This window comes from Podarcis raffonei, chromosome 14 (assembly GCF_027172205.1).
Source record: "Podarcis raffonei isolate rPodRaf1 chromosome 14, rPodRaf1.pri, whole genome shotgun sequence".
NCBI classification, from domain to species: domain Eukaryota; kingdom Metazoa; phylum Chordata; class Lepidosauria; order Squamata; family Lacertidae; genus Podarcis; species Podarcis raffonei.
The window spans coordinates 13,914,582-13,928,435 of record NC_070615.1 but is presented as its reverse complement, the minus strand read 5'-3'; the positions used below and the strand labels follow the sequence as shown (position 1 = coordinate 13,928,435).

The following is a 13,854-nucleotide window of genomic DNA, read 5'->3' as shown; positions in this document are numbered from 1 at the left end:
TGCTTGTAGTAGGGTCCAGAAAATACCTCTAGGTTTGGTTTTATGTCCTTACATTGATATTTGGTCTATTCCAACTGCCTGCCTGCAAGATTAAAATGGACTAATACAGACATCAACATTAAAAGAAGGTGAATCACAGAACATGATGAATTGTTTCTCATAAGTATTTAGACAGAGAATTGAGTAGATCAGATCTCTGTTTCCCAAGACACCATGTGTTACTGTGCTATACCACAATTAAGTACAAGAATTGCTGATCTACTTTTTACCGTTATCATCAGCATTGAAATATATTGTTTATTATTGTTTAAAAATTTTTTAATATATATACAGTACTTACCTGTGCACAATAACCACATACTATCATAAGATCTATATATAATTCTATTAAAATACTTTCGGATGAAAAATCTTTTTAGAGATGTGTCAACATCAAAATTGTCATTTAAAAATAGGTTGCCTTCCCTATTAAGCTAAATAGATAAAAATCATGGATGGAGTGACAGAAGAAAATACTGTTACATTTTATTATCATTGTGGTGAAAAGGGACCCTGAAAGAAATTAGTCTTCATTCCAGGTTTGGCAAAGTTTTTTTTGCAAGGCTAGTTTTGCAGGCTAGTTTTTGCAAGGTATCATTCATCATTGTCTCTGCTTCAATTTGAGGTGTGGATAAGTTTTCCTATGGTGTTAAGACATTATACTTACAGGTAGGGTGTATACTACAGGCATTCTTTAATATTTCATAATAATTTTATGAGCATAGAGCTTTGTGGTTTGAGACTTTTAATACTTAACAACTTTAATTCACTTGTTATAATAGTCTTTTTCTGTTAATAGTTGCCAGCTGCCAGTAATACATTAGCAGATCTACAACATATTGGAAACGTATTCTTGAAAATGACGTATTTCAAAATCAGTACCAAATGTCCTGCCACATTATTAGGAAGGCATAGTCAGTAAGAACTAGGGCACCATAAGTTACATTAAGAAGAAAAAATCTGACAGTACATACAGAAACAAAACTATCCATTCATATTGCAAGAGACAGATTACTTACTGTAGTTGCTGTTACGCTCCAATACTCCTTTTATCTTGCCTCTCTTATCAATCTTGATATACCACTGAGTTCGACAGAAAAGTCTTCTTACTCTTACATTCCCCCCTTCCATATAATCATAACTTCTGGTATGTCGCTCAGGGGAAGAACAGTTTGCATTTGTAGCCATTTGCTCTGGGGTCATGTCATTGCAAGCTAATGATATAGCGCCCACGAGGAAGATAATGTAAAAGTATGATCTGTAGAGCAAAGTTGGCAGGATCCATGTCAATATCCATTTGTGCATTATAGTGCAGTGTTCTGGGTACTCACGAACAACATAATGAAAAAAATCCGTCTTCAGTAGATCGTCTTTCCTTGGTCATTGACCTGTCCTCCTCTGCCTTTCCCTTGAATTGTAAAGTAATTTAACCAGCGACTGTTCCCTCTTCCAGAATTCCAGTCCTTACTATTTTTAAGAAGCAGGTATCGAAGAGAATTGACCCTTAAAAATCCTTTCAGCCGGGATATCCTTTAAAGAAACAGGTTGCAATAACCTCGGCTGCTGCGTCCTCCTTTGCTACTTGTATTCTCTGTTCGCACTGAAAGCAAAAGATCTATGAAGAAAGTGATATGCATAAATTTTTATGGTCATTACATAAGCAAAGCAACTATCTTTCATGCTATGGGAATAAAACAGTAGAGGGGGAAAGGGTTCATGTGTATGTGAGCGAGAATTTCTATCATTAACATGACATTTTAAATGTTGATATGCAGCCCTCGTTTCTCCTGTTCTGTAGTTTTCTAGTGAGTCTGATGATTCAGTTAAATTGCCAAACTCTTCCGGAGAAAACCGCTATTGCATCCTCTTTCACTTGATTGCTTCATGTATTTGTCTTAGTAGTAATTTCCCTAAAAGCTTGCTCTGGTATCTAAGATTTATCAGGACAAAGTACACTCAGTTCTATTTTTTACATAGTCCGTATATATACAGTTCCATTGCCACTGCTTCACAAGACACTGAGAGCATTGCTTCTGATACTACAAAATCATGACAACAGAAAATGCTGTTAGCAGCTAAGAAATCTTTTAAGATGTTTTAAAGAAGACAGATGACTTACTTGCTCCTGTTGATAACAGCTGGACACACAAGTATTCCATTTCTGTTGTCTGCCTTTTGCAACATGAGACGCTCTACTGTAGCTACAAACTTTCGGAGCTCAAGAAAGACTGCGACAGAATCATAATTGTTTCCATAAATCAACATGCGCGCAAGAGGGTGTGTGCGAGCATGTGTGCGTGTGCGTGCACACTTGTGTGTGTGTGTGTGTGTGTGTGTGTGTATGTGCACTGTTAAGTCTGTTCAGGCTTTTTTTTTTTTTTAAAGGAAAACCTTTGCTGACCTCTCTTGGAAGCAATTAGGACACAAGCAGTCAGCTGTCAGTTGACTGCATGAACAAAAATAAAATGTTGTGTGGAATTCTATGGTCATCAGAGGGAGCTATCAACATGGCTGGTGCCCTGAATCTCAAACCTGCCACTTTTCTAGAAATACTGGGTTTTCTGACTCCAGTTCATGCACTGCTCTCATTGCCTCCTTATTTAGTGAAGCGTAATTCTTTTCTGAATCATTTTCCAAAGCCTGCTGATTCCTCTCCGATCATTGTTTCCCACAGATAATGGCACAGAATTGTTATTTCTTACAGGTAAGGTAGATTGAGGGCGTTAGAAAAAAATCCAAAAATTATATAAGCGAACAAATGCTTTTGTAGATAATCATATCAGTATCAATCAAAAACTGAGCTAATCTGTGTTCTCTGCTTTCTGCAAGTGCGTTTTTTCACCTACAGATACATGGTTCTCATAATGGGAACACAAACATAAATGGAGGGCAATACACCTTAGAATTAGCTAGTGTTGTATGAATCTGCTCCTATATTGTGTACAAGGGCTCCTGCAGAGCCAATGCAAAGGGGGGAGCCTTGGACCAGCTGCTGACCTCAGTAACAGGACAATGGCTGTCAGTGGCTCTGCTAGCTTTAGCTAACATTCCCTCTACTATTTCCACATGTTGGTGATTTTCCAGTCACCTTTCTAGTAAAAACTTAATCTAAGTGGAAAGCCCTCTTTATCTCAAGTAATGAAATAATGGTAACTAAACAAGCTAATTCTACTGATTCCTACAACCTTCCTACCAGCTTGACACATTGCAAAAACTTTTAAATCTCAGTGGCAACCTTCAAAGTCTCCCAGAGAGAGTAGCTCATCCAGTAGTCAGCATATTTGTCAAACACTAGCTCCAAAGGAAAAGTCCCAAGCAAGATGGTAGAATAGCATGCAACCCAAAAGAATTAGTTTGCTCCATTGGTAGAGCTCTTAATCTCAGGGGCATGGGTTCAACCCCCACATTGGGCAGAAGATTCCTGCATTGCAGAGGGTTGGACTAGATGACTCTCACGGTCCCTTTCCAACTATTTTAAAAAAAATTAAATAACATTTTTTCAAAAGTTCCAGTTCTACAATTCTATGATTCATAAACATGCCCAGGAGGTTGCTGACTCAATTCCACACAGGATATTCCAACCGACCCCACACAAAGAAGTCACTATCCACATTTACCTTTCCTCCACTCTTTCTGTTATCTACTGAGTTGAATAGAATCCAAAATGCAGCAGTCTGATTGGTCCTAGAACAATAGGATCCAGAATGCAGCAGTCTGATTGTTCCACAGGAGCCACCCAATCCAGCTCCAGGTGGAAGTGAATCCGCAACCTGATTGGCCCAAAGGAGAATCCCAGAATTAGCCAATCACGTGGGCCCATTGTGTAAATAATGTATATAAAGCAGACATTCTGGGGGAACTTCTATTCCTCCTCACCACTATGAGCTGAATAAAGAATATGAAATCCACTCTTGACTCTGAGTATATTTTACTTTCTATGGACTGCCCATGCTTTAAAGATCCATGCCTGAGCACCTGGTTTGTTTGTTTTTGCTCCAGAGCTTTCCCCATGAAAACCTGTTCTTTAAAGCTCAATCAGAGCAGAGGGCAATCTGCAGAAAACCCGATTTGATTGTGCCAATTGTGCACTAAAAAGCAGCTTTTCATGGGGAAAGCTCCGGGGCAAAAAAGAAACCCACATTTGGTCACGGAGCTTATAAACGTGAACCTTTGCCTGAAAGATCGGGCAAAAGGTGAGTGTGGATAAGCCCGTTATTTCAGTCAAAAAGGGGATAAAATGAGCCAACCTCATTTTAAGTATGTAGCATCTTGCCAGCTATTTATTTATAAAAATATTTATATTTCCCTAATTCATACAGAACATATCAAAGCAGTTAACAGCTGTGCATAAAACAATACAATAAATACCATATTTTTTTAAAAAGTCCAAAATCAGAAAACCGGTGTGGAGATATGTTTTCTTAAGTGCCTGCATAGGCCTTACAGAATAGAAGAGTTCAGCAGGTGTGTGAAAGTTGGAACAGTACTAATACTTTTCTAATTTACTAATTGACAGTCATTCCATGTGTAAATCCAGTAAACCGGCTGACTATGATAAATATCACTGGGTGGGGCAACTGACTCATACTTGTGATGTCCCTGCCTCTTATAAATGTTAAACTTGACTCTGCTGTAATACTCTGCTGAATGTATAAATGGGTACTTAGTGTGTGTAGGAGTGGTAGCTAAATTGTGTAAAATTATTCTCAAGCATGTGCCTCAGGTGTTCAAAGCAGTTTATTTCTTAAATGTCTCTTATACGGGTCAGCGAAACATTGACATTCTTGGGATGTCAATGGATAAATCTGTGTACTTGAAAACATTTTTTCAAGACACATTTCATAATAAATGTTGCAAAGCAGAGCCCAAAATCTTCATCTCTGTTTGCTTTTCTGGTTTGTTGATGGTGCATACTTGTACCGGCTGGTGATCTATGAATTTGCATACTGTGAAAAGGCAAAAGGAGTATTAAAATAAAATTAGGCTCCTGTATAATGAACAATTATTTGCTTCAGTCTGTGACCCGCAACTGGGATCAACAGCTAAGATTTGGTGTTCAGCAAGCTATACAGAAAAGGTGATTAGAGACTCAACATGATTCAGTGTTGTGGATTTTGATGTTTTTGAATCAATATTTTATTGAAATATATTTTAAAATATTGCAACATAAAACAATGACAGATAACAAAAATAATACCTGAAAAATATTAAACCACTGACAAAAATATTGTGCCACTAAAAGCATTCAGATATGTAATATAACCTCCATTGGTCAGGCAGGGAGACTTTTTCTTTCTTCCCATAAACGTTTATGAAAGACCAATTTTTTTGTCATTGTTTTTTTACTTGCTTGTTTGCCTTGGGGGTCCCTTGGAGGAAGTGTTTGTTAGAATTTCAGTAATTTATTCTACTTCTTTTGAAGTGTTGCAAGAAAAAGAAATCTAAAAAACAATAATTTTGGCATTGTTTTCATTGTGGCCCACCTAGGAGAGCTTTGCTTTAACCCTTTAACTCTTGCAGGTGCTGGTTGTTTTTAAGTTAAAGGGTTGAAATTATCTTCTACCTGACAAGTTAAATTTTGGATTAAAAATTATCAGGTATCTCTTCCTTTTATTTTTTTCCATTCAGAAGTAGTAATCATTCCACTTTCTCCTTTAGCTGTGTCCTGGCAGGGGAAAAGAAATAAAGCTACAAATTTCTTTATGCCATGGAACCAATCTGGCTCAAGCCCTCTGTGTCTCCTGTTTATCAAATATGCCAGGACAGACAAGGTGATAAAGATCATGTCCAGTTTGGCCCTTAGAAGTCCAGTTTCCAGCTTGAAGTCAACCCCAAGCAGGTGCCTGCCCAGGGAGAAGGAGGTTCTGGCAAAGGGTCTCAATTAAGCAAAGGCATCCTAAGCATGAACCAAAAAAAGGGGGGTTTTACCCAGTGAGCAAACTCATTTATAGTAAGCCTCATTTTCTGGAAATGTTTATATAGTTCCTTGCTGAATGTTAATACAAAAAATGCTGATAGAATGATCTTCAGTGTGTTTATTTTGTAACAGGGAAAGGGGATGGATTTGTGGGAATCGAGTAGGAGTAGGGTCAAATAAAACAACTTTTTCATGAATACCTGACATTTTCAGCTGTTTAAAATTCTAGGTCCTTGGAATCCTGAAGGATTTTTATGAGTTTCTTCTTGCTGGCACAGATACTAGGTCTATACCTCACATACTATTTCAAACCGAGTTATAAGCCTGATGTCTTGTCAGTTGTCTTGAATGGTGTTCTTTGGTGTGGGTCAGAGGGCTAACATACTGTAGTTTACCCTGTTTTTAAAAACCTATACAGTGACAATTAACTTCTCCCATCTAACATTAGCTGGCATGGGGAAAGACATCAATACACCAGTACACCGTTTGTGACAAGTTGACTGGGATCTTTCTCTGAAATTATTTCAGTCACATCATCTTCCCATACCCACAAAGTGGGCAATGGATATGAAAATCCCATTGTGATATTTTTTCTGGATCCATTCTAAGGGGTAATTGGAGAAATGACTCTCACAGGTAGGATGAAGTTCGAGAAGAAATGTGAGGAAGTTTCAGGACTCTTAAATTCAAAATTACATTTCAAACAGCATGTGTTTACATGAGCATGGAATCCCTGGGCATCTAATAAGACTTTTGCTTACCATCTGACATGATCATAGGTTACTCTAGGCATGCAGCAAAAGTGCCCACAATATTAATAGTACAGTACTTCATGCAGTGCAGGAGGCGCAATGCGTGGATTAAGTTAAAATTTAAGGAAGGTTCTGTGGCCACAAGCCTTGCACATGTTGCACTGTGAGCACCGCACCCCATAATAGTCACCTTTGACTGGACTTAACCATCCAGGGGTCCTTTACCTTTTTTACCTTTACGTCCATGTTTCTGCTTTTTCAATGTAGCATACTGATGAACAGATATCCCAGCTTTAGCAGCAAGGTATGAGAAAAGATAGGGACACGGGTGGCACTGTGGGTTATACCACAGAGCCTGGGGCTTGCCAATCAGAAGGTCGGCAGTTCGAATCCCCGCGATGGGGTGAGCTCCCGTTGCTCAGTCCCAGCTCCTGCCAACCTAGGAATTTGAAAGCACGGCAAAGTGGAAGGAGATAAATAGGTACCGCTCCAGCAGGAAGGTAAACGGTGTTTCCGTGCGCTGCTCTGGTTCACCAGAAGCGGCTTAGTCATGCTGGCCACATGACCTGGAAACTGTACGCCAACTCCCTCGGCCAGTAAAGCGAGATGAGCACCGCAACCCCAGAATCATCCGCGACTGGACCTACCTTTACATCCACTGTAGAAAGGCAGTGGTCATCACAAGTGGGGAGAGTGGTCTGCACTCAGGTCCTCCTTGCTCCCTCGGCCAATAAAGCGAGATGAGCACCACAACCCCAGAGTCGTCCATGACGGGACCTAACGGTCAGGGGTCCCTTTACCTTTACCTTAATGAGAAAAGATACCCATTTGGAAGATACCTTCCAACTCTATGATACTTTGGCTTGTAATTCCACAAGAAGATAAGCCCTGCTAGATGAAGCCAATGGCCCATCTCATTCAGTATCCTGTTCTCACAGCAGCTCACCTACGGGAAGAATGCAAGGAGGACCTGAGTGCAGACCACTCTCTCCACTTGTGATGACCACTGCCTTTCTACAGTGGATGTAAAGGTAGGTCCAGTCGCAGACGATTCTGGGGTTGCGGTGCTCATCTCGCTTTACTGGCCGAGGGAGCCGGCGTACAGCTTCCGGCTCATGTGGCCAGCATGACTAAGCCACTTCTGGCAAACCAGAGCAGCGCATGGAAACGCCGTTTACCTTCCCGCCGGAGCAGTACCTGTTTATCTACCTTCACTTTGATGTGCTTTTGAACTGCTAGGTTGGCAGGAGCAGGGACCGAGCAACGGGAACTCACCTTGTCGCAGGGATTCGAACCGCTGACCTTCTGATCAGCAAGCCCAAGAGGCTCTGTGGTTTAGACCACAGCGCCACCCGCATCCCTACAGTGGAGGTAGAATATAGCTAATGTGGCCAGTAGCCACTAATAATCCCAAAGCTTTTTATTGTTATAGTGGTGTTTTAGCGACTGCTTTTTTTTCCTTCTTTTTTTCCCCCCCCTACGGCACAAGCTGTCACTTATGTGTTGTTTTTACCTGTATGGGCCTATGGCCGTAATAAATGAAATGGAAACCCCAAAGCTAATAAATATCCTATAATATTCATACTTACTTACCTGCTTCATGAAACAGACATGAAGCAAGAGTTCCTAATTACCCGAAGGTCCTATTTATTGCCTTCAATTTCCTTGAGCCAGATTAGCATTTTGAAGCACTGTTTGAAGACAGTGCCTTGTCTGCATAAAAAGGGAGCTAGCCCCATCTAGCTTGAGATGAGTACAAAATAGTGGCTGCACTACTGCAACAGGGAGCCAAGCATGTACCCATCCATGGAAAGAAGGCAGATCTCCAAATAAAGCAGGGAGCAAAGAGTCCAGGAGAAATGTGAGGATCCTAATGTTTGCCTAGCCAGCTGCTAAAACTGTTAGCAGCTTCAGCCACGGCAATCCACTTTAGGTTTTTGTGTGTGTGTTTTTACAATCAAGCAGTATATAAATGTTGTGAAATAAGTAATACAAGCGGGAGAGTAGACTGGGAGTTCTACATTCAGTCCCACTTCCGATCCCTCACCTTACTGGGTTTACATTTTGCTTTATTGGTCTTTTCAGCAAGATTGTTCTGCCATACCCTTAGCATGCTTGTCTTTTTAAACCCCCCCCCCCCCGGTTTACTGTATAAGTCTAAGGGGTTGCTTGTTTTTCCAGTATGCTCAGGACTGATGGGCAGCCCCTTCTCCTGGGGGCAGCTTGTAGGTTTTCCTATGGACTGCCATCCTGAAAGTGTTGAAGGCCCTATGGAAGATCCCCAGAACAGAAATGCATCATAATAAATTTGTCTTTTGCAGTTAGAAGTGATTGTACTGCTCCACTAACACAATGTCTGGATAGGTGGTATATTTAGAATCCTTTCCACGTTCATCCGGTGTATCTTTGAGGCTCCAAACCTGCAACTTTTATTTTTTATTTCACAGAGGAGCTTCTCCAGCCTTCATTCTAGTCGTGGCCAAATGTATTATTTAACCTTGATTTGGTTCTTATAGCACAATCAAAACATGTTTTTGAGAATCTTGGTGGTCCCAGCAATCCCCCCTCCCCTTTTACATCTGGGAGGGATTTTTTATTATTTTATTTTAAGCTCTTTCCAGTGCCTGCTCCATTCTTCTGAAATACTTACATAGTCACCACTGCCACCCAAACCATGTTTCTAGAAACGCCCTCGGGGCATTCTTTTTATTTCAATTGATTTTCTCTAGTGTAGTTGTTTATCTTTTTTTTCAATCTGGTCATAGAAAGCACATCTGGTTCCTGTTTTAATCAGTATTCCTCTGGGAGCAACATCATATTAGAGAGAACTAGCAGTGCTAAAACAATAATCCATAATGATGCAACTTCTGGAAATCTAAAACGGTTTTATCCACTGTTTTTAGAAGTGTGCTAATGGTGTAGGCCAACTGACTCCTTTGTAGATAAAACTTACAAAAGGTCTTAATAACAGATATGTGGATGCATTGACATAAGTGAACAATTAGGGCAATCAGCAGTTTCTGCTTCTTACTGTATATTTAAGTCCTGCTGAAGCTCATGGCTATGGTCTCATATCACTTACTCCAAAGTAGTCCCACTGGGTTTGGATTACTCCTGAGTAATATATTTAAGGATGATTAAGGAATCTGGATGCCATTTCTGCTGCTGTAAGGCCATTAACTTTAATGGGACTAAACCAGTTTGAGGAGTAATTTTTGGAATTCTTATGGGTTATTTTACCCACAGATCACATATCATAGACTTTCTTGACAATGTGCATTGTCTAGTACAGACTTCTATATCTTGATAAAAAAAGATAACTGAATGTGTGAGCTGATTCGCTCACAGACCCATTTATTCAAATGATTCTTAAATCTTTTTAAGCTTACAGAACTGATTTTTTATTATTCAAGTCATTTGAAGGCAATTTTTAAATATGGTGACTCGCGGCTGAATTTGCAGTAATTATAAAAGTAAAGGTGGAAATTTTTATAGGATATTATTAATAGACTGAGCCGGTATTTGACAAATTAAACAGTATGGAACTATACAATGCAGTCAGCTTACACATATGTTACAAGTTACATTACTATTACTAGAGAGATGGAGACAATGGTGCGTCAAGACACAACAGAGGACAGAATGTGATATGATAGACCAAATTGTTTAAATCCAGGTCTGCCGCTACCTCACATTAAGTTAAGGCCTCCAATTTTTAGGGCAAATGGGAGTATGTGGGTCAGAAACCCTTCTCATGTTCACTGCTTACCTCTCTCTCTCTCACACACACACACACACACCAGACTTTTTTCTTACCCAAACTCACTTTCAGTAGAGCAGCTTAGCTGAAAAGACGGGCTCTGGGGAGATAAGCCACAAGTGGAGGAGATTTAGAATCCCATCCATATTATAATTTATCTCTTATTAACAATGATATCCCACACATTCTGTACAGAGTACTCTCACCATGGCACTTAGAGATAAATTAGAATCAACATAGCTGTAAAACATCCAATAAAATATCAATGACAATAAAATCATCAGATTTAAAAGCACCATATCCCGTGCTTTGCGTGGACAGGCGGAGTCCCCAGATCCCGAGCGCCCCCCCCCCCGTCATGTGGAATAACGACTCAAGACAACGTGCTATGGGATTAAATTGGCTACAACTTTATTAAATTTCAAATGTGGGTAGACCTTGGCTCAGGCATTGGGCGTTCTCCCTCCCCAGTCCCCAGCCGGGGACCTAGGGAGCATCAGGGTTATCCAGTGTGTGGGGGGGATGGGCCGGCTCTGGAGAACATATGTTCAAGCAGAGATAGCCGCCCCCATTACGCCGCCGCAGGGGAGAGCAATGACGACCTTTCGGCGTACGGTCAGAGCCTCCCTTCAGAAACCCCTTTAACGGGGAACACTGGTATCGCCGCCGCAAAGAGGAAGATGGACTAAAGGATTCCGCCCAAGGCCTGATACCGCCAAAGTTGTGACGTTTTGCTACGGGAAAGGCGAAACCTGCCAATGCAGGGAAATTCCTTTCCGGCCCTTTAACAGCGACCTTAACGTAGCAGCGCCCGCATACCTGTGAAGAAAAGTTAACCTGCAAAAGAAGACATTAACTGAGGGTGGGTAGGGTGGGAGAAGCTCTGGAGCCAAGTGAGGATTCCCAGGTAAGATCCTCCCTCTATTGTGTGGGCAGGTAATCCCTCCCCTACCTGGCCTGGTCTCCTTGGCAACGCTTCCCCCAGGTGGGATTGGACAACTGACTGAGGTAGGCGGAGACCTCCAGGTATCCCACCTGAGGGAAGGCAAAGCCAAGCCTATGCTGTTGGAGCCGCTCCAGATCTAGGGGCTGCGCGCATCCACACAAAGGGCGCCCCCCGTTTTAAGCGGGGAGCGGTCATTACTTCTAGAAAAATGGTGCTGGTACTGCATACCATTGAGAACCCCAAGAAAAAAGCACTGACCATATCAGAAACCCAGCTGATGTTTAAAAGGCCCAGGAGAGCAAAATGTATTTGCTATGCACTGGAAACATGAGTTCAACTGCTGGGCAATCCTCCCTGAAGAGACCCTTCTACAGTTGTGCTGTCATGGTCAAAGAGGCCCTCTTTGTAGTTGTTGTTGTTGTTTAGTCGTTTAGTCGTGTCCGACTCTTCGTGACCCCATGGACCAGAGCACGCCAGGCACTCCTGCCTTCCACTACCTCCCTCAGTTTGGTCAAACTCATGTTGGTAGCTTTGAGAACACTGTTGAACCATCTCGTCCTCTGTCATCCCCTTCTCCTTGTGCCCTCAATCTTTCCCAACATCAGGGTCTTTTCCAGGGAGTCTTCTCTTCTCATGAGGTGGCCAAAGTATTGGAGCCTCAGCTTCACGATCTGTCCTTCCATGAGCACTCAGTTACCACTCACTTAACTTCAGAAGGTAGGACCATCTTGAAAGACGCATCCAATGTAGATCATATGCTCAAAAACATGTTAAATTAGCACTCCTCTGAGAGCAACATCATATCAGAGAGAGGGTTGCAGCCAACTAAGTTTTACTCAGCATAGACCCACTGAAATACATTGTACATCCATTAATTTCAATGAGTTTGCTCTGAAGAAACCTTAGTTGGATGAAATCCAGACTTCACAGTGGTAAATCAATAATCCATAGTGATGCAACTTCTATTCATATAAAATAGTTTTGCCCCCTGTTTTTAGAAGTATACCGACTGACACTTTTGTAGATAGAAATAACAAGCGAATGAGACAGTCACTGGGAGGTAAGTAATTCTAAGCTGTGCAGGGCTTTAAAGATAAGCACCAGCACTTTGAATCTTGGAAATTGATTAGCAGCCCCCGAAGTTGTTTCAAAACAGAATGTGATAGACTCCGCTTTACAAGCATGTCTGCCACCAGCACATCTAGTTTGTTCCTGTGTAGACTTGTACATACAGTGGTACCTTGGTTTTCAAACAGCTTAGTTCTCGAACAACTTGGAACCTGAACGCTACAAACCTGGAAGTAAGTGTTCCGGTTTGTGAACTTTTTTCAAAGCTAACATTCTCCGTTTTGAGTGCCACGCTTCTGTTCTGAGTGCTATGCTGAGGTCTGTCTTTTTTGTTATTTATTATGTGTTTTTGTGTGTGGGGGGGTGTTTTTGTGACTGTGTGGAACCCAGTTCAGCTACTGATTGAGTGCAGGTAATCAAAAGTTACATTTTCATTTTTATCATCTACAATACTGTTTTATTGATTTTACAGTACAGTACATTGTTTATTGCTTTCATTTTATGGATCAATTGTCTCGTTAGATAGTAAAATTCATGCTAAATCTCTGTTTTAGGGGTTGTTTTTAAAAGTCTGGAACAGATTAATCCATTTTGCATTACTTTCTATGGAAAAGCGTGCCTTGGTTTTGGAACGCTTTGGTTTTGGAATGGACTTCCAGAACGGATTAAGCTTGAGAACCAAGGTACCATTGTATCTCTATGTGTAACTCGAAGAACAGCCACCCTTTGCTTCCAGTCACAACAGTAGCATCAAGATGCCCAAAATCAGGTCTCGAATGATACTGAAATGGATCTATACAATCAATTTCCATTTAACAGTACCTGGAGTTGTGTAAGAACCACCTCCATGATCACCCTGAGTAATCTACGGAGCAATCTTTTCAAACACCTAACGCCATCTCTATATCCTATGGAACGACTAGAATTTCACCAGGACTACCAGCCATGTCAACGTGGCTCTCCAGAATCCCACAGACTTCATCAGCCTCCCATTGCAAGTCATTCTAATGGCTTCTGTGTAAACCCAATCCTCTATCTCTAAATGGAAGCCTAGTACTCTAGTTGAACACCTCTGTTGCTTCTGGTCTTGTCAGGCTGTTTCCATTCCTCTTACTTTAAAATGAATTGTCCAACAGTCTTCAGATTAAGTTCTAACAACGTTCCAATATACTCTTAAGCCCCTGTGTTTCTGAAGAGCCAGTTTAGAGATCTTAACGGGTTTAATGGGAGAGATTTATTGAGATAGCTCAGATTACATAAGCCTTTGAGTCATCTCACAAATATCTTTGGCATTTGAGACCTTTCTCTTTAAAACATGCTTGCCTTATCTTTCAGTAGTTTAGCAAAGTCACTCACTAAAGCAGTGAATAAT

At 41.1% G+C, this 13,854-nt stretch overlaps 2 protein-coding genes across 7 annotated transcripts in view; one reads left to right on the top strand and one right to left on the bottom strand.

The window, feature by feature from the left end:
- The window catches only part of FGF7 (fibroblast growth factor 7), a 44,059-nt gene extending 41,696 nt beyond the window's left edge, over positions 1-2,363 (bottom strand). The window contains exons 1-2 of one of the 2 annotated variants that reach the window (XM_053365371.1): positions 2,159-2,363; positions 1,059-1,654 (exon numbers count right to left, since the gene is read on the bottom strand). In XM_053365371.1, coding sequence (XP_053221346.1) covers positions 1,059-1,344 — 286 coding nt within the window. In that variant the 5' untranslated portion in view covers positions 1,345-1,654; positions 2,159-2,363. The remainder of the gene's footprint in view (positions 1-1,058; positions 1,655-2,158) is intronic. The other variant, XM_053365372.1, reaches the window with a different exon arrangement.
- The window catches only part of FAM227B (family with sequence similarity 227 member B), a 114,344-nt gene that overhangs the window by 70,502 nt on the left and 29,988 nt on the right, over positions 1-13,854 (top strand). The window lies entirely within an intron of this gene.